General features: G+C 39.5%; 1 protein-coding gene across 2 annotated transcripts in view; it reads left to right on the top strand.

Annotated features, from left to right (window-relative positions):
* LOC100995139 (amphiphysin) overlaps positions 1–23,067 on the top strand; it is a 246,390-nt gene extending 223,323 nt beyond the window's left edge. For both annotated transcript variants that reach the window (XM_003812226.4, XM_003812227.4), the window contains 4 exons: positions 12,609–12,818; positions 14,795–15,064; positions 16,870–16,971; positions 21,846–23,067. In XM_003812226.4, coding sequence (XP_003812274.2) covers positions 12,609–12,818; positions 14,795–15,064; positions 16,870–16,971; positions 21,846–21,953 — 690 coding nt within the window. In that variant the 3' untranslated portion in view covers positions 21,954–23,067. The remainder of the gene's footprint in view (positions 1–12,608; positions 12,819–14,794; positions 15,065–16,869; positions 16,972–21,845) is intronic.
* Positions 23,068–24,813: the final 1,746 nt, after the last annotated feature.

Raw genomic sequence — 24,813 nt, 5'->3', positions numbered from 1 at the left:
CAAAGGCCTGAGAGCCCCCAAGAGGCCACTGGTGTTAAGTCCCAAAACCTTGAGTTTTGGGCAGTGGGAGAGAAAGCAGGCATCCAGCAGGAGAGAGAGAGAGAGAGAGAGAGAGAGAGAGAGAGAAGACTCAGAGCAAGCAAGCTTATCCCCCTCTTCTACTTGGTGTTCCAGCCATGCTGGCAGCTGATTGGATGGTGCCCATTCACATTGAGGAGGGGTCTTCCTCTCCCAGTCCACTGACTCAAATGTCAGTCTCCTCTGGCACCAACCTCACAGACACACCTAGAAACAATACTTCACCAACCATCTAGTCATCCCTCAACCCAGTCAAGTTGACACCTAATATTAATTATTATAGCAGTCTATAAATTTTATTTATCCTTTTAAATAACCAGCTTTCTGTTTTGTTGATCTTTCGTAAGATTTTTTTAAATTTTCAATTTCATTTAGTTCCGCTCTGATCTTTAACAGTCTTTTCTTCTGCTAGCTTTAGGTTTGGTTTGTTCTTATTTTTCTAGTTCCTTGAGGTGTGACATTAGATTGTTAATTTGAGATCTTTATATCTTTTTGATGTAAGTATTTAACAGTATAAACTTTCCTCTTAGCATTGCTTTTGCTGTATCCCAGAAGTTTTGATATGTTGTGTCTCTATTTTCATTTGTTTCTATTTTTTTTATTTTTACCTTAATTTCTTATTTACCCAAAAGTTATTCAGGAGCAAGTTGTTTAATTCCCAAGTATTTGTGTGGTTTTTAGAGTTTCTCCTGGTATTTATTTCTAATTTTATTCCACTGTGGTCTGAGAAGATGCTTGGTATGATTTCAGGGCTTTGAATTTATTGAGACTTGCTTTATGGCTAAGCATATGGTTGATTTTGGAGAATGTTCCATGTGCAGATAAAAGATTGTGTATTCTGCAGTTGTTGGGTGGAATGTTCTATAGATGTCTATTAAGTCCATTTGGTCAGAAGTACATTTATGTCCAGAGTTTCTGTGTTAGTTTTCTGCCTTGGTGATCAGTCTGATGCTATCAGTGGGGTATTGAAGTCCTCCATTATTATTGTAGTGATGACTATCTCTTTTCTCAGGTCTAGTAGCATTTATTTTATAAATCTGGGTGCTCTGGTGTTGGATGTATATGTATCTATATATCTACATATATATATATATATATAGGATAGTTAAATCTTCTTGTTGAATTGAACTCTTGTTATGATATAATGCTGTCTTTGTCTTTCTTTTTAATGTTATTGGCTTAAAGTCTCTTTTATCTGACATAAGGATAGCAACTCCTGCTCTTTTTGTTTCCAGTTGCATCATATATCATTTCCAGCCCCTTTACTTGGAGTCTGTGGGTGTCATTATATGTTAGATGGGTGTCTTGTATGCAGCAGATGGTTGGGTTTTGTTTTTTTAATCCAATTTTCTAATCTATAAGTGGAACATTAAGGCTATTTATGCTCAAGTTTAATATTGACATGTGAGGTTTTGTTCCTATCATAGTGTTATCAGCTAGTTGCATTATAATCTCAGTCGTGTAATTGCTTTATAGGATGTGTGAACTTTGTACTTATGTGTGCTTTTATGGTGGTATCATCCTTCCCCTTCCATGTTGATAACTCCTTTCAGCATTTCTTGTATGACCAGTCTAGTGGTGACAAATTCTTTTAACATTTGTTTGTCTGGGAAAGACTTTATTTCTCCTTCGTTTATGAAGCTTAGCTTGACAAGATATAAAATTCTTGGCTGCCATTTTTTTTTCTTTAAGAAGGCTAAAAATAGGCCCCGAATCTCTTCTGGCTTATAAGGTTTCTGCTGAGAAGTCGACTGTTAGTCTGTTGGAATTTCCTTTGCAGGTAAATTTGACACTTCTCTCTAGCTGCCTTTAAGATGTTTTCTTTAGTGTTGATCTGGATACTCTGTTGATTATATTTCTTGATGATGTTAATCTCATATAGCACCTCCCAGATGTTCTGTGAGTTTTTTGTATCTGAATAAATACTTCTCTATCAAGATCAGGAAAACTTTTCTGAATCATTCCCTCAAATATGTTTGAGGGAACATACTGCACTCCTTTGAAGGTGTCAAAACACTCTGTCTTTTTGTATTGCCAGAGTTCTTCTGCTGATTCTTTCTCATGTGAAGAAGCTGTCACTTCTTATTTTTAAATTAGTCATCCTTTGGATGGGACATTTAAATTTTTACTCTTTTTTCCCTTGAGGATATGGCTGTGGAGTTTGTTGTATATGATTGTTTGGCTTTGTTTCTAGGTGCTTTCAGGAGGCCAAGGCTCTACATGGGTTCCTTGGTTATGGATATCTGTTGTGTGGTGGCTTTCTCAAACACTGCTCGTTGTAGCAGTATATTGGGTGTATGAACTGATACACTGTCTTCTGTGGGGCTGGGAGTGTGGAGGTCTCAAGAAGTTTATCTCATACATTAGCACTATGCCCTTCTGCAGCAGGTTTTTTATTTGGTCTTCAGTCTCCAGTCCAGTAGATGGCACTTAAGGATGACAGCTGGCTTACCCTTGGGTAGCTGGATGATGAATAGAGGCACCTGCCCTGACAAGGGTGACAGGAGGAGGATGCGCTGAGCTCTTGGGGATAAGGGTTAGGGGGCTGCAGCAGCTTCTCATCCTAGATAGGCAGGAATGTGATTCACTTTCCTGTTGCAGGACTCGTGACCTTCAGTTCACATAGATGCTGTCCTTTGACTCCAGTCTGCAGTGTGACTGAGGTCTGTGAAAGGACCTCTCTGGTGGCTATCAGCAAAATGGCCTTGGGGCACAGCTTCTTCCCCCAGTCCAGAGCAGACAGCTCTGTGACTTGTCTGTCCTCTGTTGCCACCATGCTGCCCACTCTGTTTAGGGAGGGGAAGATGGGATCTGCCCTTTGTGCAAACCCAAATGGCATAGGCTCACTTTCACTGGGGGTGCGGCCATCTGGAAATGCACTGAAAAGGCTTTCTCCAAGTGCACTTGCCCAAGCCCCCAGCAGGGGAAGTCTGCTCTGCATCCACAATGGTGGGTGGGGGAAGTGGGAAATGGCCTCTTTTCCATGATCTTTCCCAGCCACTGGTGCTACCCCTTTCAGAAATCAGCACCATACCTGCATTTCTTTTGTTCCAAGGGGCACTTTGGCAGGCCGTATTCCCCTTTCCCGCGGGGCGGCCTCTGCCAAGAGCTAGCTCTCTGGAGTACCCAGAGCTTCCCAGCATCCTCCCTATCAGTCCCCTATCATTGCCAAGTCAGAGTGGGTTCTGAGGTATGTTTGCAGGGGTCTGGTGACACAGACAGACAGGTTCTTCAGGCAGGCAGTGACCTACACTGGGTGCACAGCCGGTATGGCACCTGCCGTTTCAGTGCAGGCCTGCGGGGAGTGCGAGTGCACCTGGAGGAGCTGGCCACTGCTGCTCTGTCCTCAGGAAGTTCTCAGATTGCCACCAACAGCATTTCCCAAGGTCACAAGGGCAGAGGTGCTCTCTGACAATTTAGTGGTCAGCAGTTTGTCACAGAAGGGAGGGGAGTAGAGAAGCACCCCCACCTACCCTTTCTGCCAAATTTTAAGTTCCTTAAGAGTCAGTCTCTGCCAGACTCTCGTAGCTTTCCTTTTTCTACACCCCAGCTTATTTCCATGGGAACTCCAACAGGTCCTGGCTCTCTTCTCTCAGCTTTCCATTCAGATCATGGCCACTCGTCTGTAACTTTGATCCCCTTTCTGAAGAGAACTGGCTTCTGACGTCTCCAGTCAGCCATCTTGGAAAAAACAACAACAACAAAAAACCTTGGAGCATTTTTTTAAAAAAATGAAATTTATCATTGGGATGTGTAAATGAAGATTCATGAGAAAGCTGAAAACACTTAAAAATCACTCAAAAAATCAGATTCACTATTACTAGTTTTTTTGTTTTCATTTTAATGATTTTACTCTTAAAGAAAAAAACCCAGCATATAGAAAAAGAAAGTCAACATTTCAAAAGTATATTCTAGAAATGTTAGCTAAACCCAATATAATTTTCCATAAAACAAAGTATAAATGGATCCTTGACGCATAATACCTGAGCCAGGCAAGGGAAAATATCTGAGAGTGTCATCCATCTCCACCCTCGATCAGAGGCAACTCGCATCTACCCCGCCATGAGTATGGGATTCCTTTCTGAAGCATCCAGGCCATTTGGGGCCTGCTGCTACTCTCACAGAGGTATATCCTTTGACACATATATTTAGGGGATTCAGAGCCGGTGATTCTATGTCAAGACTTGATAAATCCCTCTCCAGCTCCTGTTCTGAAAAGGATATCTAAGAGTCCCCAGATAGTGAGTAAAATGGAACAAAGAAAATGTTTCCACGTCTACTGTAAACATCAAGCCTATAGAGATTTCTCCTGATTTGAGAAAACTAAGCAAATAAATACATTTTTAGATTAGCAAGCACCTATAGAGCAATACAAAAGAAAAAATAATTATTGCATACCAGAGTTAAAAGTTTCTTTAGAGAACATGCAACAATAACAAAAATTACCTGACATACAAAGACAAAATTTGAAAATTGCCTTTTTGTTTTCAGTAAAACTCAAGATGACCTCGATAGGTGAAACAAAAGATGAAGGGTGAGATGATAAGGCAACCATATTGAGAAGAAAAGAAAGTCACTTTGAAAGGCAGATGAAAAGGGAACTCAATAACATGAGAAAAGATTTTAAGGGGAGGAAATGTAATATTAGAATTAAAATTTGCATGAGATGTGGTAAAGACGAGAAGCAACACTATAGAGAATCGATTTAGTGATATGAGGAAAAGCTGGAGGAGTTCTCCCAACACATAAAGAGAAGCACAAGCAAAGGCGATAGATTTAGGGGCCAAGGAGTGAAGATACAGCTCATGGGTAGAAGTTCATCCTGAAGAAGAGACTATAAGAATGTTACAGAAGCAGAAGTGGCCAGTATAATAGAAAAAAAATGCTCAAACTGAAGTTTTCCTAGTTGACGGAATTCCTGCATGTGGATCATAAGAAATCACCAAAAAAAGCAAACTTAATGGGGAGAGACTGCATTGAAATGTATTCTTTTATATATTTGAGTTTAAAGTTTAAAAAAAAAGTTCTGCAAGCATCTAGGTTGGAAATAAGAAAGCACTACAAATGAACAACTATTAGGTTGTTCTCTGACTTATACATATCAATACTAAAGGTCAGAAGCTATTAGAACAACATACAAATTTTGAGCACAAAAAAACACAATACAGTAATTCTACCCCAAGTCAATAGTTGATCATGTAGGAAAGCAGCAGAAAGACATTACCAATTACATAAGGTGCTAGAGACTTTCCATAGAATTCCTAAAAAGCATTTTATGAAGATATATTGCAATTGACTGGAAGATGACTCAAATCAAGGCAGATAGGTGCGAAGACATGATAAAGCAAATGTGGTGACGTGTCTATTGAAGATCCTAGGTCGTGGGCACTTGGAAGTTCATTGTATGATTCTATGTTTTTGAAATTTTTTAAAAATTTCTTATAATGTTGAGCAGAAACCCCGAAAACATGTTTAATGGAGACATCATAAAGAAATAGATCAGTGTTTAGTATTTAAATTATTGAAATGTGTAACCTAATAATTGTTGGGTTACAAACCAAAGATCTTTCTCACAGTGTTAGAGTAACATTTAAAAATGAAACCAACTAGTGTTTAATGCTAATAGAACTGTTAAATAACTTGATAAATAGAATAAGCAATAAAGTATTATATATCCATTACTATAACTTTTCTCAGAAACATGACTCATGTTTTGTAAGATAAACCCTTGTATGATTAGAAAATGAATACAACTAAATATATCAAAATGTTACCATAAATTATTTCTTTTATTATTTTAAAATTTGTTAGAAAAAAAATTTTAATTGCTTTATTAGAAAAATGCCTATGATCAGTTACAATAACCTACTTTATAAATAAGTATGGAATTTCATGCTGGGCAGAAGGATAATCAAAGTATCTTCAATTGTCTCATCCTGAGCAGTTGCGTGATTGACAAACTACTTTCAGGCATTGGTCAGAGCTAATATCACAAAGAAAACAAGCAAATAAATAAATAAATGAGTGAATGAATGTATGAATGCATGACATAAACCTCAGAGACGACAAGTTCTCTTGAGCCTATCACTACTCTGACATGTTTGGGGGTCTTGGTCCTTGTTGACCTGCTTTCACAGCACCATCTCATAGCAGGACTGGCTAGTTTCTGTCACCCAGTTGTGTTTCCCTATTTTACATGATTTCTAACCTAGGCTATTATTGCATTTCATTCATGTCATTACATTTCCAGAAAATTTCGCTAAAGCAAATTTAAACTGGTGTTTAGAGGACCCTGGCATGAATGCCATAATTATGTGGCTTTCCACTAAGGAGATGATTGAGGCAGAAGATTAGAAAGCAATGAGGGGCTGGGCACGGTGGCTCATGCCTGTAATCCCAGCACTTTGGGAGGCCAAGGCAGGTGGATTGCCTGAGGTCAGGAATTCAAGACCAGCCTGGCCAACATGGTGAAACCCTGTCTCCACTCAAAATACAAAAAAATTAGCCAGGTGTGGTGGCAGGTGCCTGTAATCCCAGCTACTCGGGAGACTGAGGCAGGAAAATCGCTTGAACCTGGGGGGCGGAGGTTGCAGTGAGCCAAGATCACACCATTGCACTCCAGCCTGGGCAACAAGAGTGAGACTTCATTTCAAAAAAGAAAAAGAAAGAAAAAAAGAAAGCAATGAGGTATGTATGGTGCAGAGAGCCACCACCTACTCTCTCCAGAAGGTTTTGTGCTGGTCGCTGTGATTTCTGTGTGATGGATAGGCGGGTTAGCAATACTCCTAGTTTCTGCACCTCATAGACCTCATGGATATAGTAAATATGTGCCCAAGGTCAAGGAGAACATTTTTAGTCTCTCTTTGCAATAGCTGTTTCCCCCATAAATATATTTGACCAATAGATAGTATAGGTTGGGCAGAAGATAGGATGATTGTGTTTTTCTGAACATTTAGAGTGAAGAGAAACATTTGATAGCACTGGGTATGAAAGGCTTGCAATACTTTCAGCAGATTCAGTCCCTGGTCTTCCTGAGTAACATTTTTTAAAAAGCAAATGGTAGTCATTTATCATTGTGGTTTTTCCTAGCAGGTATAACATGTACTGTAGCAAGCAGAGCATAGAAAATGTTTTTTCTTTTATAGCTCTACAAATAGCTAACAAATTGAAATGCATGACAACAACAATAATAATAAGAGGTATAACTTTCATTGATGAAAACCTTTTTACTCTTTTCTTGATTTTATCTACAGCTAACACCTAATCTGAACAAATGGGTTCCTGTTTTCCGTTGTATTTTTATGTTGTTCTATTCTTGCGGTCAGTAAATACAGTATTGGAAATATTTTGGTAAGAGCAAAACATCTGGACCGGATTCCAGACATAAAGGGAGGACTGAGGCCCCCTGATTATCAGACTAGTGTCAGAAACAGAAAGCTATGAGGATACGCAGATAGCAGATGATCCTTCCCTGTTTATGTAGTTTTTAAGCTCTGTAAAATCAACGTGTTAAGTAAACAGCAGCTGGAAAAATGGGAATTCATTACTAATGGACTCAAAGTAGGGTGTAGGAGTGTTGTTTGTTTTCCAAGTAGATCATTAAAATTGTTTGGCTTCTCTTTGAAGTCTAAAGTGTCAATTCCTTAGCACCTTACCTTTGCCAGAGTTGTTAATTTCAGTATTTTCCTGATATTTATTTATCATTCTTAAAATTAGTTTTCTGCATGCTGCAGTTCTTTTTTATGTGACAGAAATCAGGTAAATTGCTGAGGTGCTGAGGCTGAGGTATTTGCTCCTACAACGTCAGAAACGTCAGAGCAGTCAGGCAGAGCCTTTGGCCGCCACCTGCTGGTGGTTTGTGTCACAGCAGCTAATACCTGTTTTTTATTATTTTATGTTTATTTTTAACTTTTGTGGGTACATAGGAGGTGGATATATTTATGAGGTACGTGAGATATTTTGATACAGATATACGACGTGTAGTAATTACATCAGGGTAAATATATCTATCACCTCCTTAAGCATTTATCCTTTTTTTGCATCATAATCCAGTAATATTCTTTTAGTTATTTTAAAATGTACAATAAGTTATTGTTGACTGTAGTCACCCTGTTTGTGTTATGAAATACTAGGTCTTATTTATTCTTTCTAATTATTGTTTGTGCCCATTAACCATCTCCCCTACTTCCTCACTACCCTTCCCAGCCTCTGGTAAGCATCCTTCTACTCTATCTCCATGAATTCAATTGTTTTACTTTTTAGCACCTACAAATAAGTAAGAACATTCAAAGTTTGTCTTTCTGTGCCTGGCTTTTTTCCCTTAACATAATGACCTCCAGTTCCATCCATGTTGTTGCAAATGACAAGATCTCATTGTTTTCTATGGCTGAATAGTACTCCATATATATGTATCCCATTTTCTTTATCCATTCATCTGTTGATGGATACTTAGGTTGCTTCCAAATCTTGGCTATTGTGAATAGTGCTGCAATAAACATGTGAGTGCAGATACCTCCTTGATATATTGATTTCCCTTTTTTTTTTTTTTTTTTTTTTTTTGAATATATACCTAGCAGTGGGATTGCTGGATCATATGGTATCTCTACTTTTAGTTTTAGTTTTTTTTTTTTTTTTTTTTGAGGAACCTCCAAACTGTTCACCATAATAGTTGCATTAATTTACATTTCCACCAACAGTATATGAGGTTTCTTTTTTCTCTACTTCCTCGCCAGCATTTGTTATTGCCTGTCTTTTGGATAAAAGCCGTTTTAACTGGGGTGAGATGAGATCTCATTGTAGTTTCGATTTGCATTTCTCTGATGATCAGTGAGGTTGAGCACCTTTTCACATACTTGTCTGCTGTTTATGTCTTCTTTTGTGAAATGTTTATTCAGATCTTTTGCCCATTTTTTAATTGAAATTATTAGATTTTTTCCCCATAGAGTTGTTTGAGATCCTTATGTATTCTGGTTATTAATCCCTTGTCAGATGGGTAGTTCACAAATATTTTCTCCCATTCTGCAGGTTGTCTTTGTTGATTGTTCCCTTGGCAGTGCAGAGTCTTTTTAACTTGACGTAATCCCATTTGTCCATTTTTGCTTTGTGTGCCTGTGCTTTTGGGATATTACTCAAGAAATCTTTACCCAGTCCAGTGTCCTAGAGAGCTTTCCCAATGTTTCCTTTTGGTAGTTTCATAGTTTGAAGCCTTATATTTAAGTCTTTAATCCATTTTTATTTAATTTTTGTATATGGCAAAAGATAGGAGTCCAGTTTCGTTGCCTGCTTAAATTATCTAGCAAAGGAAAGGTGATAACATGTATATTTAGTGATGGTAAAATCTTATACAACCAAATTGATAGATATCTAGAGACAAGTTACAGGTTAATAATAAACATTATGTTCGTATGGAACAAGTTTAAAAAATTACCTGTGGCAACACCATCTATAGGTCATGGAAAGATATCCTCTCCCAGAGATGTAGTATCAATTCAACTGAGACTAAAAGCCAATTAGTAATAATGTGTGGTTGGAACATATATGTATAGAAGGATTTATGCATAATCACTTGGGAGAGTAGCCCATGGAATAACATCCTGTCTGCTTTTTCATCTGTAGCAGTGCCTCTGCTGCATGTGTGTGTAGTGGTGGTGTCTGCTGCTCTGTTTGTCCATACCGTCTGCATGTAGATAGAGTCCATCTGCTTCCAAGCTGTTGAAACTAGTGGGATATTCATAGGTGTGATTTTCCAGACAGATGGAGAGAATAAGCTTGTAATCATGACACAACTTATTTTCTACATTTGAGCTCATAAGTTTATTGCATGCACATTTTCTTTCAGTATAGTTTTTAACATAGAAGAAACTTCATTAGGTCCTTAGTATCGTAGAGAAATCCTGTTAATGTCTCCAACAATAAAGCTATGAGCAATTGCTCCTTGTTCTTCTCAGGATTAAGATGCCCTACTAATTTATGTTCTGATTACTATTCTCTTGACAACAGTAACAATAGCATCCATAAAAAGGTCGGTGCTTATTTAAAACAGTGATGAAAGTCTATTCGATTTCAAAATAAACTTTTTATTATAGGAATTTTCAGCCATTTGCCAAAATATAAACCCTCATGTACTTGTTACCCCACTTCAATAATGATCAGCATTTATAATTCACTTTAAATAAGTGTCTGTTACAATTCATGAGAAATCATTACTTTTGTGAACCCATATTGTATTAGTCCGTTTTCATGCTGCTGATAGAGACATATCTGAGACTGGGCAATTTGCAAAAGAAAGAGCTTTATTGGACTTACAGTTCCACATAGCTGGGGAGGCCTCACAATCATGATGGAAGGCAAGGAGGAGCAAGTCACATCTTACATGGATGGCAGCAGGCAAAAACAGAGCTTGTGCGGGGAAACTCCCATTTTTAAAACCATCAAATCTGGTGAGATCCATTCACTATCATGAGAACAGCATGGGAAAGACCCACCCCCATGATTCAATCATCTCCCACCAAGTCCCTCCCACAATACATGGGAATTATGGGACCTACAAGATGAGATTTGGGTGGGGACACAGAGCCAAACCATGTCACATGTACTTTAATGACAGGGCAGGAAGAAGGAAGTATGTCATGGCTAGGGATTGCACATTTGGAGAGCCACATCCTCATAATAGGAGATTCTCATAAGAGAGGGAAATAAGTTTCTAAGAATATGAGTAAATACTTGGACATATAATGAGTAGTATAGCTGTTAACATTTCTTTTTCATTCCCAAATAAAATATTATCTTATAGAAAAATGTACTGTATATATTTTGTAACAGGCATTTTTATTTAAACTATTACCTGTACCTTTGAGCCAGCAGAAACGTTTTTAAAACTGCTTTGTTATAAGTGTAGGTGTGTGGTTCATGTTCTTTATCTCCAATTTCTGATGCTCACTCGGAGGTACTCTTCATTGTCCTTTTCTGTTTTCTGAGTTTGAAAGTTAATATTTGCAATATTAGGGCCTTCCTAACTTAAGATGTTGAACTGGGTAGAATGTATTCAACAAGGAAAAAATAGTTAATCCTAATCCCATCAGATAGTAAGAGCCATTTTTGAAATATGTGTCCTGGATATATTATATAAGATCAACCTGAGACTCTTCTTCCATAGTCTTTCTCACGTGAACCTCTCAAATCAAGTCTGCCAAGCTGATGTTGTCAGAATCCTGTTTAAAGAGTTGGACTCCAACCCATTTGTTCAAAACTAAAATTTCTGATTGCACTTCCTTTATTTCATTATCTCAAATTTTAAATAGTACTTAAAACTCTTCTTCTGTGTTTCTACCTTAGAAACAAAATTCTGACTTTTTTCTATTTCACTTCTCCTTACTGGACCTAAACTATGATTTTGGCATTTTGCCCATAACAGGCTCTACAGCTATTTGGAGCATTACCATGCATATTTGATTACAAAAATGATTCCCCCTTCATTCTCGAGGGTTTTCATTGAGAAAGCTTCCTTATGTATTTTTTTTTCCTGTGAAAGTGATTTGGTTTCTGGAACCTTCCTCACAAAGATTTGAAAGTTTATACTAAAATGCAATCTTTCTAAATTTTGACTTTGTGTGATGAGGATGCTTTTCTGATATGGCTTTTCTCTCTGACCCAGGCCACTTCCATCCTGTGACCCAGATGTGCCATGTAAATCAAAAAGTGACCAAGGCACGTCTCAGTCATGGAGAGGCTTATTTAGCCAAGGTTAAGGATGCACCCAGGAAAAAGAGACGCGAGTCAAAGGAGGATCTGTGACCTGTGCTTTTTCTGAAGAGAGTTTTGAGAACTTCAGTATTTAAAGGGGAAATAGCAAGCAAGAAGGAAATAATTTTTTTAAAAAGAGGGTGGGTAGGCAATGAGGCAAGTGTCACATTCTTGTGAGGCTCTGATTAGCGCTCAGTGAATCTACATTTTACATGTGAAAAGAGGGAGTGGGGACAAAGTCACTCATGCCTTCATCTCACGCTCTGTAGTTCTGCATGTTACATAAGATGAAGGAAGCGTGTGAAATTACAGCTCTGTGTTTGGGAACAAAAGGAAGGTGGTTTTCGTGTGACTCCGTTCCCAAGCTTAGCTTTCCTTTGGCATGGTAAGTTTAAGGTCCCGAGATTCAATTATATTTCTTTCACTCCCCTAAGGCCTCATTTGTTGCTTCCAGCCAATAAAAATGGAAATAGCTTGTGGAGAGGACCACCTACACCTTAAAAGCCATGTCTTTGGAATGGTGTATGTCACTTCCATTCTAATCCCATTTGCTACACCTGACAGCAGGGAAAGCTGAGGAGTGTAGAATTGTCGGGAGCTCAGCAGAAGAGAAGTCGGAGTGTTGATGAATAGATGGCAGATTCTGCTGTACCTAAATCCTGGGAGTGCAAAGAATGTTCCAAATCTGAATAGCCTCCACAGAGGGGAGATTAGAAATAGGCTTGAGTTTGACTCCTGGCAGAGGCCCATGGAGATGTAGACGTGGCCTGCTGGTTTCTGCCCTGCAGATCATACCTGGAGCTGATGCTGATGCAGCTGTTGGAACCTTGGTGTCAGCAGCTGAGGGGGCCCCAGGAGAGGAAGCAGAGGCGGAGAAGGCCACTGTCCCTGCCGGGGAAGGAGTAAGTTTAGAGGAGGCCAAAATTGGAACTGAAACCACTGAGGGTGCAGAGAGTGCCCAACCTGAAGCAGAGGAGCTGGAAGCAACAGTGCCTCAGGTGAGTGTCCCATGTCGCAGCCAGGGGAGCTCCTGGGAAGTAGCATAGGCTGGGTGCTCTGTTGGTTGGTTCATGGTGATAACTCTTTGGATGTATAATACGTTTGTAGCAATTTTGTGACTCCACCAAACAACATTATTATCAGATTCTCAGAAAGACTAATCCCAGCTGCTCAGTATCAGCATTGCAATGTTGCATACAGGCCCTCAGGGCCTGTGGCTGACTGGGCCTAAGCATGGAAATGGGAATGGGAAACTGAGGTGACGTGGAGAAAGGAATGAAGCAGGACAGTGAAAAGGATGAGAATGGAGCCGGGAGAAAGAGAATGTGATGAAGTGAGCACTTAGCCCAGGGAGAACTCAATAGTATTTAGATCTTATTATTCTTATTACTGTTTGGTGGTTATTATTATCATTAGAGTGCCCCAAATTCACCATCAGGCCCCTTTTACCAAGAGCCCACCACTGGGTGGCACTTTGAGAAGGGAAACAAAGGGACCAGGGCCATTAGGTCCGTGCATGAGGCGGGAGGGGGCCCTGCTCGGCACTGCCTCAGAGCAGCATTGAGAGGCCACAAAGCCACATATTCTACCACTGCGAGGGCCTCCAACCCCAGGGCCTGCCTCCATTGTCTGGTTCTTCTGTATTCTAGAAGGCAACGTTAAGAGGGGGCTTAATGGTATGCATTGTTTTCTTCTGATGATTTTACTCCCAATAAGTTTTCAAAAATTTCTCCAGGGTTACTTAAAACTTGAAACTGAATTATCCCTTTCATTATCCCTTTTTGGGGCGGGGGCTGAGGCAGATAACAGTGTTACGGGAGAAGGAACTTAAAAGAATATTCCTTTTTCCCCTTAGATTTTCTCATCACAGTGCCCAGAGTGTTTTTGTGTATGTTGTTGTACTCATGGAAAGAGATGGTATTATCTCTCCAAGTTGACGAATGTTAGTGCTCTAGTCTGCTGATAGCAGAGGGAATATAGAAAGACTCCTGTTCTGCTGATGAAACTCCCCTCCATGCTCATCTTTGTTAAACAAATGAAAGGGTGGTCCTAATCCTTTGGTTCAGACACTAGAGTACTTGGAGTGGATTGTGGAGGTGTGGTCCCTCCAGCGGCCACAGCACTGGGGGGCTGGAATGATAATCACAAGCGAAGGACTGGTGGATGATCTCCAAACCCTGGCTGGATCTTCATCAGCAAGCATGGTTCAGGCACTAGGGGCCTCCTGGGACTGGAGGAGGGGAGGAAGGGGCTCACAGGAGGTGAACTGCCAGCCGCAAGAGTTAGGGTTCTGTGGGACAAGAACCAGGCTGGCCTGCGGGGCTGGGCGTGGTGGCTCACGCCTGTAATCCCAGCACTTTGGGAGGCCGAGGTGGGCGGATCACGAGGTCAGGAGATCGAGACCATCTTGGCTCACACGGTGAAACCCCGTCTCTACTAAAAATATAAAAATTAGCTGGGCGTGGTGGCAGGTGCCTGTAGTCCCAGCTACTCGGGAGGCTGAGGCAGGAGAATGGCGTCAACCCGGGAGGCAGAGCTTGCAGTGAGCTGAGATCGCGCCATTGCACTCCAGCCTGGGCGACAGAGCAAGACTCCGTCTCAAAAAAAAAAAAAAAAAACCAGGCCGGCCTGCATTGACTCCTCCTGCAATCCCTCTCAGGATGGCCTCCCTCACCCTTCAAGGCGTGTCTCCCATCCCCTATCCCTCCTCCCAATTCCCACCGAAACCTCATGCTTACCAAACTGCCTGGCTATTCAAGGATCCAGAAATTAATTCCACTAAGGGTTTAGGCCTCAGGAGGAACAGAAGGAGGCTGTGTGGCACAGCAGAAGGCCCAGACCTGAGTCTGGCTAGTGGGGAAGTATGGAAGTGGCAGCCCCAGCTTTGGGCTGGGGGCTGAGGCAGGTTGTGCAGGACAAGGAGGTTCTGTTTTCCAGGCCCTGCCGGGCATCGCCACGGTTTTTCTTCCCCCAGGAGAAGGTCATTCCTTCGGTGGTCATAGAGCCTGCCTCCAACCATGAAGGGGAAGGAGAAAACGAAATAACTATAGGTGCAGAGCCCAAGGAGACCACCGAGGACGCGGCTCCTCCGGGCCCCACCAGCGAGACGCCGGAGCTGGCTACGGAGCAGAAGCCTATCCAGGACCCTCAGCCCACGCCTTCTGCACCAGCCATGGGGGCTGCTGACCAGCTAGCATCTGCAAGGGAGGCCTCTCAGGAATTGCCTCCTGGCTTTCTCTACAAGGTATTCTTATTTTTTAAGTCTCATTTATCCTTTTTTTGCTTTGAGGCCCTTTTGCTCAAGCCTTTGGTTTTCCAGTTTTTACTTTTACTTTTTGCAATTATTATTTCTGTGAACTGCTTTCCCTTCACCACAACATCACTTGGACAAGCCAGGACGACAGTAATAGATTTTCATGTTTTAACAAAGAATAATTAAAGGGAAGTTCACCACAGGGCAAACAGTATGCCCCTGGGTAATGAATGGGAGAGTCTTTTCCAGCCCTTCCTCCTCTCTACTCCCCCAGGTGCCTGTGAATCTGTGGAGCCTGGCTCAGACCAGGCCTTGGAATCACCAAGAGCTCCTGACTCGGCTATATCCCCTGGGGGTCGGGCAGCAATCCTTCAGTCAACTCTGGCACCTTGTAGGGTGCATGACACAGAGTAGGGAGCCCATAAATATTTTGTAAATTAATGGATTCATGTATGAATGAACTTGCACCAAAAGGCAGAAAAAAAAGGTGGCTAAGTTAATGGGAAGAAGGTTTTGCTCAGACAGGCTACTTAGAGCCTTCATAAACCAAAGGGTTCTTACCAAAAAAACTTAGTAAATACCTAAAAACACTGGCTTAACCTAAGTGTTTCCTGTCTCAGATGTTTCCTAATAGAATCTGAAAAGGAATTTTAAGTTTTTAAATTTGATTTTACATTTAAAAATCAGCTCTTTTTCTTCTAAAGTGTAAAATGTTGTATCATTCTCTCTCTCTCTCTCTCTGTCTTTGTCTCTCTCCATTAGAAAGTAACTGCTACCTTGCTACCTCTTGTGGGGACAGGGGTGGCTATAATGGATTTATGAATAAATTAATTTGGAGAAAAAGCTAAACCTGTAGATAAGGGGTTGTTTCCTGCCAGGTTCCGTTTTAACTGGAGCACAAGCAGTCCAAGAAGCCTTGTGCCAAGCATGGCCGGAGCTTGCTGGGCCCATTCTGGCCTCCTCACTAACTGTAGAATAACCTAAGGCACCCCATATAGACCCTCTCTCTGGGTATCAGTTTTCCAATCAGAAAAATTAATTTAGGGATAACATAATCCATTTCCAGCTCTGACAGCTTGTGATTCTATGAATATGCTCAATGGCAAAATACACACTTTAAAAGCCAATGTTTACTCTCAGGGGTGGAGTTGAGGGAAAGGTGGGAAAAATAAAATCAGCCGTGACGGTAGAGTGATTCAGACTGGGTGACAGACGCATAGGGGTTCATTATGTTATTTCTTCTGCTTTAAAATATTTTTCTATAATAAAATTTTAAGGAAATCTTTTTCAAAATGGGAAAGGAAAAGAAACTGGTTGCCATTGTATATAAGGTAGGATAGGGAAGGAAGGAAATATATTTACACAGAATTGATCACAGAGTTTTATTTAGTAGTAATTACTGTATAACCTCCAAGTGGTGGTTTTCCTTATTATTATTTGACAGAAGCTGGGGTTAGAGGAGCTTTAGACATTTTTGGTTCCAGTTAAACAACAAACAGTAATAAAGCATCAGCGATAATAAAATGCAAATCTCTAACAAAAATAAGATGAATTAAAATTTGATTAATATAGTGCTTTTCCCTGTTGTAGAGGGCATTGCATTACTATTAATAAATATACATATGAATGGCCTCATATCAGAGAATAGGACTTCCCTTCTGGCTTTAGAGGCCTTCTTTCTCCTTGGGATATGGCAAATATCTTCCTCTTTTCATCCAGCTTGGAGAGTGCTTGTAAGAGTGTCTGCTTGTAATCTGGCTGGGAAATTGATTTTTATGTATTCTTATCTTCTGCAGGTGGAAACACTGCATGATTTTGAGGCAGCAAATTCTGATGAACTTACCTTACAAAGGGGTGACGTGGTGCTGGTGGTCCCCTCAGATTCAGAAGCTGATCAGGTAAAAGAAAAGATAGGAAGATGCTTTGGGCTACATTGATTTTTTTCTGAGGGTCTGTTGGACACAATCACTTCCTAAAGATGTTTCTATTTTCTGAGATGCTACAAGCCATCTGAAAAGGGCTTAAGGGCTTGTGACAGCATAGATGATTAACCAGGTTTCTAGGACACCCTTTTGGGATGCTGTTGCATTCTTTTTTTATATAATACAAACAGTTGACTGTTTCTTATCACGTAACCACTTTCTGGGAGTGTTATCTCTGTAACACCTGTCTTCAGGAAATGCAGACACTATGAATGTGAACTAAAAGACCCCTTCAAAAGTGGTTGCCTCTGGGTGTGTGGATATTGATGAGGAAAGAACCTGGGGAACCCTCTGGAGTGATGGAAATGCTTTGTATCTTGAGAGGGATGTCTGCATGTATTTGTCAAAACTCATTGAACTATATATACCTAATCATCTCTGCATTACACAGTATTTAAGTTATACCTCAACTTAAAGAGATTCTTTAAAAATATCACTTCCTAAAAGAGTGGTCTGATGTAAGGTACTGAGAACTCCCATCTTGTTCTCATTCATAAAAGATGTGAACCCTTGAAATGGTATGCAGAGCAAGTAAATGCATCTGTAAACATATTTTTCTGGAGAGAAAAACTCTAACTTCCATACTATTCTCAAAGAGATTTATGAGCTCTCCCCTTAAAAAATAAATTCAAGCATCACTGCCTTTGAGGTTAAGACTTAATATGTTCAACATTTTGTTCTTTGACAACACACTTACCAAGATACATCAGGTGCTAGGTCAAGCAGTCTCTACCACAATAAGATAGATTGGAAATTTATATAATAATAATCTGCTGGGCAGGGTGGCTCATGCCTGTAATCCCAGGACTTTGGGAGGCCAAGGAAGGAGGATCACTTGAGGCCAGGAGTTCCAGACCAGCCTGGTCAACATAGCAAGACCTCATCTCTACAAAAAAAATTTTTCTTTAATTAGCTGGGTGCAGCAGTGTGCACCTGTAGTCCTAGCTACTCAAAAAGCTGACATGGGAGGATCCCTTGAGCCCAGGAATTCAAGGCTGCAGTGAGCCATGATCACACCACTGCACTCCAGCCTGGGTAACAGAGCAAGACCCCGTCTCAAAAAACAAAAAATTAATAACAATAATATATCTTTAAAAGCCCCCAAAGATTTAAAAATTTTAAAATACACTTCTAAATAACCCATGGGTCAAAGAAATCATAGTGTGAGTTAAAAGAATATTTCATAATGATCATTAAATAGAAATTAAATAGAAAAATGCATAGAAGGAAGAAAATAATAAAAATAAATTCACAAATGAATGCAATAAAGGACTATAACAGATACAATTGATGAAGCTGAAAGTAGGTTTTTGAGAGGATTAACAAAATTATTAAAACCTTAGAAATACTCAAGAAAGAAAAGTCACAAAGCATAAATTACCAATACAAAGAAAAGGTGTCAGCATCACACATCTCAAAGATATTAAAAATCCCATTTATAATGGGATTTTTGTCTGCATTAACCAGAAGTTATTTTGTAAAGAAATAAAAGGAAAAAAAGTTAGTGTTTTATGTTTACCACCATGTTTACCATTTCCAGGTCTTCATTCTTTCCTTAAGTCCGAGTTTCTATCTGGTCTTAATTTCCTTTCTGCTTAAAGAACTTCCTTTAGCTATTTCTGAAGTGCTAGTCTGCTGGCAGCAAATCTTCTTGGCTTCTGTATATCTGAAAATGTCTTTATTCTTCTTAATTTTTAACAATACTTTCACTAAGGTAGAAATCTGAGTTGATTTTTTTTGCTTTCAACTCTTTAAACATGTTTCATTGTTTTCTGGTCTCTATTGTTTATAATTAGAAATCAGCTGTCATTTGTTTAATATTGCTTCTCTGTATGCAAAGTGACTTTCCCTGACTACTTTTAATAAATTTCGCTGTATCTTTGATTTTCATCAGTTTGAATATATTGTGCTTGGGTAGGTTTTTTTTTTTTTTATGGTCTTCATACTTGAAAATCACTGAGATCCTTAGACTTGTAACCTAATGTTTTTCACTACATTTGCTTTTTATCTTTAATTTTTTTCTGAATTATTCTCTTTGTTCTTTTTTTCTGGGTTTCTAATTATACTTATGTTGGACTTCTTGATGGCTAAGATGCTGTTCTTTTTCTTTCACTATTTCTCTCTGGTAGTCAGGTTGGATAATTTCTATTGATCTGCCTTCAAGTGCTGTGAGTGTTTCCTCTGCTACTTTGAGTTCGTAGTTAAATTTATCCAGTGACTTCTTCATCTCAGATATTAGATTCTTACAATTCTTCATTTCCATATTGTTATTTCATATGGGTTTCCATTTCTTGGCTGAGATTTCCCACTTATAGTCTTTCATTATTACTGTCTCTCAATTTATATACTTGAACAAATTTATAATAGCTGCCTTAAATTTCTTGCTGCTAATTCCAACAGCTGGGCCATCTCAGGGCATATTTCTATTGTTTGCTTTTTAATCTTTTGGTCATATTTTCCTGTTTTTCCATGTCTAATAATTTTTAATTGATACTAGACATAGTAGGTAGACCATACGTGGTAAAGAGTCTGACTCTGTTTTCTATATCTGAAAATTGCTTATTTTTGTTTTAGCAGACATATAAATTACTGGATAATTCCCTTGAATTGATGGGAGTTGGTTTTATACTTTGTTAGGGTGGGTCTGTACCCTTTATGCATGCACAGCTTGGGGGTCAGCCCAGGATTTCAAGGCAGTTTATCCACATACGTTAGGATACCCATCCCCCAGTGATTCCTTTCTTTTCAAGATAACCCCCCTGAGTGTACAGCTTCTCTGGGAGCCTTACACTCTATGCTGTGAATGCCCCACATCACACTGACTGAGGATAATCCTCAGGGGAAAAGCTGTATCAGCATAGATCTCACCCCTTGCAGTTCTCTACTTTCAAGGGTCAAATACTTTCTAATTTCTGCCTCCTTTTGGTCATTTCCAGCATCTTCAAATAGTTTTACCCATTATTTATACCCATCCCATTATATATAAATTTACACTTTATATATTGTATAACCAAGAGTTGTTTATATAAATAGTTGCATATATGTATATATAGATATTTAGAGATACATAGTTATTCCAATGTTTTTAATTATTCTCTCCAGAAGGAGTTGTCTAATACAAGCCATTCTACCATTACCAAGACAGGAAATCTTTTTCTACCACATATTTTAAGCAGTTAATATTTAATTTTTTATATTTTCCTCAGCTAAAGATTGATGTTGGCTAATATTCTTTACAAGTTGTCTTTCAGAATATATGTGTTGGAATATATCTTGATTGTGGGTTTGTGTAGTCCTTTACTTGTTTTCTTTATTGAAACAATTTTTAAGTGCTTAACTCTACTTGGCTCCATTAGATTTTTCACCTACTGTAAATAAAGTCAAATATAGACACTTTTTGGGGGAAAATGACCTTTTATATGCTTTCTAGAGGTTCAGAAAATATTTAGCTATCATCTTTTATTTTAAGCATAGCTTTGTCCTTCACATATATGACATCATAATTTTAAAGAGGGCACTTTTCCTCATCAGCTAGGATATTATCAGTTATTTTATTGAGTCGTTTTTTTCCTCAGCGGTTTTTTTCCTGCCTTCAAAAATTGGGCTGTCTAAATACTTATATTTCTTGTCTATATGGCAGCATCAATTTATAGTCTCAGATTATATCAAAAGGGAATGAATTCAGCTTCTTCATTTAATTTTTGAGGCCTCATTTTATCTGATGTACTTGAACTGTGTTGGGGGTTGGTTCAGACTAAACCTGGCCATCCCTCATCTGAACTGGAATTTCCTTTCTGCACTGGTTAACATAATAAAGATAGTCATTTCCCACTCCTTGCACTTCCTATGGTCTCATTTCCCACTGTTCCTTTCAACACAGCTTTTCCAGCTAGACTCTGCTTATCTTCAGGAAGCCAAGGGCAGACCACAGCCTCTGTTTCTCAGTTTTAAGTATCATCTCCCATTCTGCATGACCATATATGGATGGGTTCTTTACCCTTTCTGGGGCAAACGGTTTCATTTTTGTGATGGTACTTCTATATGACAGACAAATGTTTATGAGGAATAATTTATAAAGGATATAGGAGCGCTTCCAGCAAGAATGCCATGACATCCAACTGCTTTGTAGTTTATATAAACTTGAAAAATTAGGTATTATAAAAACAAAAATAGTAATATAAGGCAACACACATCTAGCTTTTAGTATTTGATGAGCCCTACATAGGTAGTTTATTGGGGTTATAGGATATGAGCTGGGGGTCAGAGTTCTTTCTTATAAGCAAGTGGCTTGGGATGAAATATAAGATATTCCATGGCCTCATCAGTATTCCATTCTAACCCAAGCAACCTCAAACCTTTTTTACACTGTGACCCCAGAACAGGTCATGCTCTTGTGCATGAAATGCTTTCACATGGTATTCCTGTCTTTGCACTGTTTGTAATTGTAATCCTTTTCTCCTCTTTAAGAACTCATATTATAATCCAGTTAATATCAATTAACTATGCTTTGTACAGTCATAATGTTAATATTAATTGTCAATTAACTATACTTTATACAGTCAATAAGTCATTGCAAATGTTTATTCCTTCTTTTTCTTTTTCTTTTTTTTTTTTAACTAACAACTTATTTGGGATAGGCCTTCCCATTGATCACGGCACAGCACTTTACCTGTAATGTGACATCCTGGTTCAGAACCACAACACTAATGTAACACATTATTAATTAATTGTGGCAGTGTGCATTTTCCAGTAGTTTGCTGGACCCTGAAAGTTCTGTCATTGTTTTTCAGGATGCAGGCTGGCTGGTGGGAGTGAAGGAATCAGACTGGCTTCAGTACAGAGACCTTGCCACCTACAAAGGCCTCTTTCCAGAGAACTTCACCCGACGCTTAGATTAGGGCAACAAGTACTGCAAGAAGGAGCTCAGTTACGGGGTTTTTAAACCTTCATGAAAACCTGAAGAGTTCACTTTTGCTATTATGCTCTTAATGATTTACAGACTGATGCCAGACAAACCTTGGGAAGATGTATCAATGGAGCATGTGTGCAAAAAAAATATAGGAGGAAAAAAAGTAAATTAAGGAAAAAATCCTCACTCATTCCCATGTTGTCAATAACAGGTTTGTTTGTGCTTTGTCCAAGCTGTGGAGACTCTTGTACTTGATCCCCTCCCACCAATTCTAAAGTAGCTTTCTCCAGATCAGACTTTAATTTCTCTGCATCAGGTGTATCGTATTGAGTGGCTGCCCTGCAGAAGATGTGATGAATTATCCTGTAGTACAAGATGATCTTATTCCCCTGCCCAGGTGTGAGCACGTGCTCTCGCTCCCTTTCAGGTTTACTATGTTTAAAACTAAACTGCTGCAAAAGTTCTCAATGTTCTTTTCCAACACATCTATATATATATGGACACACAGTCACGCAAGCTAGTTCCCATGACTCCTGGATCTATGTGTATGCAGAAGGCTACATATACATAGTTGCTTCTTTCCTTTCCATTGTAGCTCTTTGCCTCTCAAGTGTCATTGATACATGCATTGCTCTTATTCTGTCTGGCATTACAATTGCAGTTTTGCCTCATGGCAAAACCAGCCATCCCATTGCCAAAACAGTCAACAGTATCTGTGTTTGTACTGTGAAGTTTTCAGGATGAGATGACAGATAGCACGACTATCTGTCCCTCAGAGAAGGCGGGGCCTGATTTATCTAGCTGTCCAGCCGCTGTGGCTGGAGGTAGGCTAGTTGGGATGGGCAGCTAAGCAGTCTTCTCTTCTGCCTTTATGAGATTGGGTAGAAAGATGGGGCATATTCATCCACCCCCAAAAGAACACTATAAAAACAGCTCCTCTATATTTCCACCTCTTTCTATTTATGCAACTCATCTTCACAGATTGTTCTAAAGTAAAATAGATGGTGTATGCTGTATCCACAAATCATCTGTAACAATTATGTTTTCAGTGCTGTGTCATTCCAAATAAACCTTTGGTAATCTCCAACGATTACCCTAATTCCTTTTGATGAGTCTTTTTTTTTTTTTTTGGAAATTTTGTTCCAGTCGGATACTCTGCTTGAAACAGTTGGTATTGGAGTTGTTATTTGTGCAGAAATATGCTTGTTCTTCCACTAGGTTGCACTCCACGCCCCCACCGCACCTCCCCACTTCCTTCATTCCAGTCATTGCTGGTCACTCGGTGTTCCCTGACATCCAGCAATTACTGCAGCACCAATAACAGCTGCCAACGGAGAGCCCTTAAAGGTGCCGGCTGTGGACTCCCAGTCCGTGAATCACTGATAATCTTACGACCTTCATAATCAGCAATTTCTTCTCACACCAGCTTCATTTTCTGGTCACTTTCCTTTTTGGCATGTTTATGTTCGTAGGTACATAGAAATTAGATCAGATGGAATAGAAAAGTGAATTCACTTGGCCATTATTTCCAGAAGAGAATTCTTAATGCAAATCCTTTTAGTTGATTTGGACTCTTTTCTGCTAATATAATTCTTTATACAACATAGGCTGATCAAGAATGTATATTATTAGACTTTTAGATTTAGTATGTATTCCTGATTCATGGTTTGAATCTTCCTGGTGTATTACTGACTTTGTTGTTTTAAGTGTGAATAGGGAAATAACTGTTTTTGAGCCAAGATTTTTCCAGGGGCTAATTTACAGAGAAGCTGGGTCATCATGAATGCTATTCTAGTGCAAGAAAAGCAAATGTCACTGCCCAGGAGCATGACTGATAATTCAGCAAGTGGAATGCAGCAATGTAAGATTCATAATAGAAAGCCACTCCTGACAGTAGAGTACACACAGGATGTTAAAAGCCAAGACTGAAAAATTAGCTCTAATAATAAAATGCACCTAATGTTCTGCAAAGATAATTGACTTGCCACATCTCCTGGAGCAGAAGATGTGATGAATCATTCTTAAATTCCTTTCACCCTCCTGCCCACAGTGGCTGCTCACAGTGTACAGTTTGCCAGGACATGGCCCAGATAACTGTAGCCCTAGATGAATGTTCCTAGATGAATGTAACAAGTTCTTCTGAAATGACGTGATTTTAATTAGCTATTTAGTCCTGTTTTTTAAAATGCCTTTGGATTTTTTTTTTTACACTAAATAAGAGTTATCAGATTTTTTGTTTGTTTGTTTCAGGAATTGCCAAAATCCAAGAATTCCTAATGCATTGAAAACGAAGGAGATGGAGGGGATGGGCATGTGGTGGTGGCATTCCCCAGAAATGTCCTTGAATGTGGAGTGAACATTGTTTTCCATTTCAGTGGATTTTCTAAGGAATGTTAGTTTCAAGGACTTTCTGGGGTTACTAGTGTAAAGTTCTTTCCACTTCTCTTTCTCAGTTATTCTGTTCAAGTTCTCACACCACCAACCCATCCTAGGCACATCGCCCAGTCATATAATGGCAAGTTTGTATTGTATCCCAAATGGCCTTGAACCAGGCCTTGGTCCTTTCATTTTTTTTTTTTTTAAACGGAGTCTTGCTCTGTTGCCCAGGCTGGAGTGCAGTGGCATGATCTCGGCTCACTGCAAGCTCCGCCTCCTGGGTTCACACCATTCTCCTGCCTCAGCCTCCCAAGTAGCTGGGAGTACAGGTGCCCGCCACCGCACCCGGCTAATTTTTTTGTATTTTTTAGTAGAGATGGGGTTTCACCGTGTTAGCCAGGATGATCTCGATCTCCTGACCTCATGATCTGCCCGCCTCAGCCTCCCAAAGTGCTGGGATTACAGGCGTGAGC

This window comes from Pan paniscus, chromosome 6 (genome assembly GCF_029289425.2).
Source record: "Pan paniscus chromosome 6, NHGRI_mPanPan1-v2.0_pri, whole genome shotgun sequence".
Lineage (NCBI taxonomy): Eukaryota > Metazoa > Chordata > Mammalia > Primates > Hominidae > Pan > Pan paniscus.
This window is presented reverse-complemented; position numbering and strand designations above follow the sequence as displayed.